Source organism: Sinocyclocheilus anshuiensis, unplaced genomic scaffold (assembly GCF_001515605.1).
Source record: "Sinocyclocheilus anshuiensis isolate Anshui unplaced genomic scaffold, SAMN03320099.WGS_v1.1 scaffold272, whole genome shotgun sequence".
NCBI lineage: Eukaryota > Metazoa > Chordata > Actinopteri > Cypriniformes > Cyprinidae > Sinocyclocheilus > Sinocyclocheilus anshuiensis.
Window position 1 is genome coordinate 478,122 of NW_015554117.1, and position 6,808 is coordinate 484,929.

General features: G+C 37.9%; 1 protein-coding gene across 1 annotated transcript in view; it reads left to right on the forward strand.

The window, feature by feature from the left end:
• LOC107669925 (melatonin receptor type 1B-A-like) overlaps positions 1–5,294 on the forward strand; it is a 15,672-nt gene extending 10,378 nt beyond the window's left edge. The window contains exon 2 of the mRNA XM_016462358.1: positions 4,088–5,294. Coding sequence (XP_016317844.1) covers positions 4,088–4,956 — 869 coding nt within the window. The 3' untranslated portion in view covers positions 4,957–5,294. The remainder of the gene's footprint in view (positions 1–4,087) is intronic.
• The last annotated feature ends 1,514 nt before the right edge of the window (positions 5,295–6,808 follow it).

Here is a 6,808-nt window from a genome sequence, read left to right on the forward strand (position 1 = left end):
TGCATGATGTAAACGTTGTGTATCGACATGAGACATCACAGTCTTCTGTTTCTTCTAGATTATAGATGGATGTTTGCATTCATTTTGTGTGGTTTTTGAAGTACCAGCTTTGAGGGACCAGTCCAATTGTATGGATGAGAGATGGATTATTGTAAAATATTGCAAAGCTTGTAATTTTTAATGTGACATTGATATCATAGGAGCTTCTGCTGTAAGAGCTTTAGCTGCATACTGGGTTCTTTGCTTCTTCATTTTGTTCTGCTCTCGCAATGTAAAACACACCACAGATAGTGCAGATCTGGTCACCCAATTTAATTTTTAAAACATTCCATGAATTTTTCCACTGGAATACACATGGAATCTCTTGTTTCTCTTACCAAGTCACTTGCATCTTTCTCTCTATGTTTCGTGGGGTGCTTTAAAACTTTATTTTCTCTCCTTGTCTTCCCTTCTAATCCCTATTAGCATCCTTTACTGGGAATGTTTCTAAAGTAGGGAAATGCAATAGACCAGACCCAGATATTTTTTGTCTCTCAAATCACAGCAAGCATTTTACATTTCATTTATGCATTTGGCATATGCTTTTAAACAAAGTGACTTTGCATTGAAGATATACAGTTCATTCGTTCACAGAGAACTGAATTTTGAAATATTCAGAATATGATGGTTTTGGTAAACAACATCGATGTAATAAGTAAGTGGTACAATAATTTAAAATTATGGGCCAGTGTGTTTTTGAGTGTGAAGGCAGCAGTTCAAAAATTCATCTGTTTAGCAAACAAACTTAATGTTGTTCCAAATGTCAAAGCCCAGAATCCCGCAGGAAGCATCTGTGTATCTGGCACACTATTCATCTCCTGAGCACTTATTCCTCACACCCTCTTCCTCACATCAGCATGCGGCAGGATGACAGAGGTAATGAGCGCAAGTGTGTGTGTGTGGTGCTCTACTAAAGCCGATTTTTATTTGTTTCTTTGCTTAGGCATCTCTGTTGAGCTAAACTCTGTTTTCAGGTTCAACAGCATACATTCTGGCCCATTTTCTGAACAAGAGATTAGACCAAATTTCTCTCTCAGAAAGCCTTTCGACGTTCCAATTAAAACATTTAAAAGTCCAGCTGATTTCTTCCTCTTGCCTGTTAATCTTCTTGTGAGAAAGGATGAAAGAGAGGGAAGGCAAATTGAGTTGTAATAATAAGTGAGAGAAAAAGAGATAGATCAGAAATCAGATAAGGTGAGAGATATTGACACAGAGTGAGAGAAAGATAGCAGACATTGACGGATCCAAATGAGAAAGACAAAATGGAGAAGAAGAGGGAGAGTGAGATAAGAGGAAATGGGCGGCTGTGAAAGTTGACAGCGATTTGTGGTGACCTTAAATCATTCCATTTCTGGCGACATAAGCGACAGTGACCATGCAATGCAATGTGGGCTTGTCTTGTGATGCAACAATTTGAAAAGGTTTACACTGATGCAAATGAGCATCAATGGAATTTAAACAGTGTCAGAAAGTGCCGTTCTAAGCGTGTTTGAATCATGCATTGATAGTCATTCATCTTGTTCATGATAAAATGCATTGCTGCAATATCTATACCAATGTATTAGAGCAAGAGGAATGGCTACTAGTGACCTGCCGACCTCTAGCAATAAAATCAGTGTGAATGGAGCATCAGTCATTTGGATGAGGAATAAAATATTAACCTAAAATGATCGCTTTCTATATGGACTCATTTTCGCAGATGCATTCAATCGATATTCACTGAATGCATGTATCCGTTACAAAAAATATTTCAGTTCTGTAACGCATTGGTTTAGGCGTACAAGTGTGTGTGTGTGTGTGTGTGTGTGTGTGTGTGTGTGTGTGTGTGTGTATGTGTGTACAGTACTGTGTTGAACTCCATATGAACTGCATCTGTGCTATAAATGCAAATACAACCTGATCTGAGGAGAAAACCTCAACTCCCAACAAACCAGTACACAACACATGCATGCGAGAGACCGACTGGTAAACCAAGCAAACATGCACAGAAAGTGTGGTGTCTGTGACACTGGGTTCTCCTCTACAGTGCTTCCGTAGAGGAGAACTCAGTGTCACAGACACCGCACTTAATCTAATGGATCTGAACTTTGTGTGAACCAAACAGTCAAAATACTATAGCGCCTGAGCCTGTCCTACACACTCACTCACACACACACACAAACAAATGCTCCCACACTCCCAGACACGCAATATGTCAACTACAGTTCAGGTGCTATCAAGTTTCCTTTCTTGTGTTTGTGTTTGTAAAAATGTGTATAAAGAAAACATTCATTTTATTTTCTAGTGGCAAATAAATGCTGCATCAATGATTTCATGGAAAAACTAATTTCTAAATCTGAAGAACCTCATGCATTTTAATTGGAATCTGTTTTTTACAGTTGTACTTAACAAGAGAGAAAGAGAAATTTGCAATTTGTTGTTCAAAAACACAGCGTCCTAACCTGATGTAATGTGATAAAGTGGCAGGCTTCATCGCTTCTATATGAAATTGTTGTTCTGACACTGAAAAGCCCTGTCTACAGTAACCTTTCATTGGTTTAAATCTTATTCCGCACAGTTATATATTAAACATCTTTTTTTTTTTATCTGATTGGTTATGCTGCATTACATTTTCTTTTTCAGTCGGCCTGACAGCACAAACTTGCATGGTTAGGACACGGTAAATAAAATAATTACTGTAATAAGAACTAACAAAATAATAATATTTTATTACTTTTTTAAATAATAAAATGACATTTAAAGTGGTCACTACTTGTCAGGAAGGTTTTTTTTGTATAAATTAATACTTTTATTCAGCAAGTAAATGTTTCTTGAGCATCAAATCAGCATATTAGAATGATTTCTGAAGGATCATGTGACTGAAGACTGGAGTAAAGATGCTGAAAATTCAGCTTTGCATCACAGGAATAAATTACATTTTAAAACATAATCAAATAGAAAACAGTTTTTTAAATTGTAATAATAATTTTACAGTATTACTGTTTTAATGTATTTTTGATAAGTGCAAATGAATGCAGCCTTGGTAAGCATAAGATAAATATATATGTATTTGTTCTTTGATAAGTGCATTAGAGCTGATACATATACTGTATATCATTTGAAAAATCTTCATTTATTTTGTGAAGAAAATTAAGTGTTATCAGTAAATCAGCAGAATTATTTTTTCAAGCTGCATGATGTAAACGTTGTGTATCGACATGAGACATCACAGTCTTCTGTTTCTTCTAGATTATGGATGGATGTTTGCATTCATTTTGTGTGGTTTTTGAAGTACCAGCTTTGAGGGACCAGTCCAATTTTATGGATGAGAGATGGATTATTGTAAAATATTGCAAAGCTTGTAATTTTTAATGTGACATTGATATCATAGGAGCTTCTGCTGTAAGAGCTTTAGCTGCATACTGGGTTCTTTGCTTCTTCATTTTGTTCTGCTCTCGCAATGTAAAACACACCACAGATAGTGCAGATCTGGTCACCCAATTTAATTTTTAAAACATTCCATGAATTTTTCCACTGAAATACACATGGAATCTCTTGTTTCTCTTACCAAGTCACTTGCATCTTTCTCTCTATGTTTTCGTGGGGTGCTTTAAAACTTTATTTTCTCTATTTAAGAAAAAAAACAGTTTTTTAAATTGTAATAATAATTTTACAATATTACTGTTTTAATGTATTTTTGATAAGTGCAAATGAATGCAGCCTTGGTAAGCATAAGAAAAATATATATGTATTAAAAATAAACAACAACTTACCAATCCCAAGCCTTTGAACAGTAGTGTAGTTACAGTACTTGACTACGTCTTACTGTTGTTGCCATTTCTAATTTGCTGGTTTTTATATAATGTAATAGTCAAGTCAGTGAAGTTGGTGCTATAAAAATTTCAGATTTCCAACTGTTAATGTAATTTTGAGTTTTTACAATTTAGAAACTGGTAACTATAGTAATTTTGACATGATCTGAATGTAACAACACAGTTCACTTTACTCTAATGCCATAACTTAGGTCTTGTATTTAAATTTTTTTTTCTTCTGTGTGTGTGTGAATTAGGTAATGCATTTGTAGTGAGCCTGGCTTTCGCCGATCTCCTGGTGGTTTGCTATCCCTACCCTCTGGTCTTGCACGGCATGCTGCACTCGGGCTGGTTGCCGGGGGAGATGGAGTGTAAGGTCAGCGGCTTCCTGATGGGAGCGAGCGTCATTGGCTCCATCTTCAACATCACTGCCATCGCCATCAACCGCTACTGTTTCATCTGCCAGGCCAACACCTACGAGAAAATCTACGGCCGTGCCGGAACCCTGGTACTGCTGATGTTAGTCTGGGTGCTCACCGCCATCGCCATTCTTCCAAACCTGGCACTTGGGTCGTTGACGTACGACCCTCGTGTTTATTCATGCACCTTTAGTCAGACGACAAGTGCGGGCTACACCATTGCCGTGGTGACTGTGCATTTCCTGCTTCCTATCGCGGTAGTAACGTTCTGCTATCTGAGGATTTGGGTGCTGGTGCTCCGCGTGAGGAGGCGGGTCACAACCGATGTCAGGCCACGCCTCCGTCCGAGTGAGTTGCGCCACTTCTTGACCATGTTCGTCGTCTTTGTGCTGTTCGCCGTCTGCTGGGCGCCGCTGAATTTGATTGGCCTGGCTGTTGCGGTGGACCCGCCCCATGTAGCGCCCATGGTCCCTGATTGGCTGTTTGTGGTGAGTTATTTCATGGCATACTTTAACTCCTGCCTGAACGCCGTAGTGTATGGACTGCTCAATCAGAACTTCCGCAGAGAATATCGAAGAATACTTCTGTCACTTTGTAAGCCACGCCTCTTCCTGCAGGAGACATCAAGGGGCGGGACTGAGCGCAGCAACAAACAGTCACCTGGCAACAACAATAACGATGATCAGCCCAAAGCAAACACAATATAACATACCCACAATACATTTAATTGTTCAGAGATCTCAAAGAAAGAATACTGCAAAAAGGTTTTAAATTGTGTCCACTAATGTTTTGAAAATTTTGTTTTTATGACTCACTTTAGATACCAGCTCAATACCTCATTTGTTGGAAACCATACAATTATAATAATCCTCAGTATTAGAAAAATTAATTACATCTCACAAGTATTACAATCACATTCAATTAATGCATGCTAATGATTGAGAACAGTGCAATAAATCATTACCAGACAAAAGATGCAAGCTTGAGAAAGACAAAGACCGCAGAACATGTTCATCTTCTCCAAATATGCACCCCTAGAAAATAACTTATTTTTCTCACTGTTAGTTGGAGGCTGATTTCTCCAACCAGCCATAAATTCTCACCTAACAGATCTCTCCCAAGAAGGCAGCACCCAGAGGACTCGCACAGTTTCACAAGTGCTTCCCTAATGATATAACACTATTAAAGAAACGCTCCCTGAATGCTTACACATTTGTGACCATTCAGCACCTTGACGTACGTTTTCCCAGCACTCCAATAGTGTTAGGACCTTGTGCTATGCAACCAATTCATTTTAAACTCAACGGAGAAAGTGTGAAAATAGGGCTCCCTTAGGTTTGCAGCAAAGGTTATCCAAACGTTCCCCAAAACACTGCAGCATCGTTCTTGTAAAACTCCCCTATTGCTATGCAAACTCAACTTGAGCAACTCCCACTGCTGCATTCATACAAACACTGTGGAACTCTTCCCATATCCTTCCCACAAAATTCCTCTACTAGGTCTGTGGATGCAGTCCTATGGGAATATGCCAAAATGCTGCAAGAACATGTTTTTTATATTCTCCATAGGTTTAAAAACAAAACATAAAACACTCCCTATGTCTGCATGTGCACCAGAACACATCTGCACATGCTGCACGTTACGCCATACTTGCATTGAATCCATTAACAGGGTTCAAATGATCAACACAATTTAATAATATAAAAAATAATGAGCATAGGGCTTCATATTTATTTAACACAATGAATAGACTATTTGTCAGCATCTTTAATTTCTTAACAGTCTGATTTATAATAATAATAAGACAAAAGTTAAAATAATCTTTATAAATATACCTGCTTTAATATACCAGCATGTCACTCTGTGTCAATAGACATTTTATACATACACACTTCAAGGTGCCAGTCAATCAAACCACAGAATTAAAGAAGGACCAATTCTTCATGAAATACATTTGATAGCTTTGATATACTGTATGATCAATTCATACTGATACAATCATTTATAGATAGTTAGAAAGTCAAAACTGTGTAGTGAGGAAAGTTTCCATCTTAGTCATATCAGCTACTAAAATTACATTTTAAAGTTTCACTTCACAAATAATGTAGGTTTTACTTTGCTTACCCAGTACTAGTAGTCTGTCTGTCTGTGATGATAAGCAATGGGCTCTGGCTGTTACCGTTTCACAAAGAAAGCTTTTGAATAATTTTTGAAAACCGAAATCTTTGATTCTACCTTTTCAGTGTCTTGCGCATGCGCACCCTGTTTTTGAATTGGTGTGTACGATTAACTTTTAAAGCACGAGTCGAGATCCTGCAATCTTTTCCATGTCACTGAGCTGTGTTTCGTGCATTTAAAAGCAAAAAAAGTGTTTTGTGTAAATGGCCTCTTGTATGTCAGCTCACCGCAGTTTTAAAGCCCGCCGACATTTATATAGCCAGCTGTTTGGCAGTAAGTTTCAATAAACCGTCATTGACTGAAGAGCTGCCACTCTCAGAAATAAAGGTACAAAAGCTGTCACTGGGGCGGTACCTTTTCAAAAGGTACATGTTTGTACCT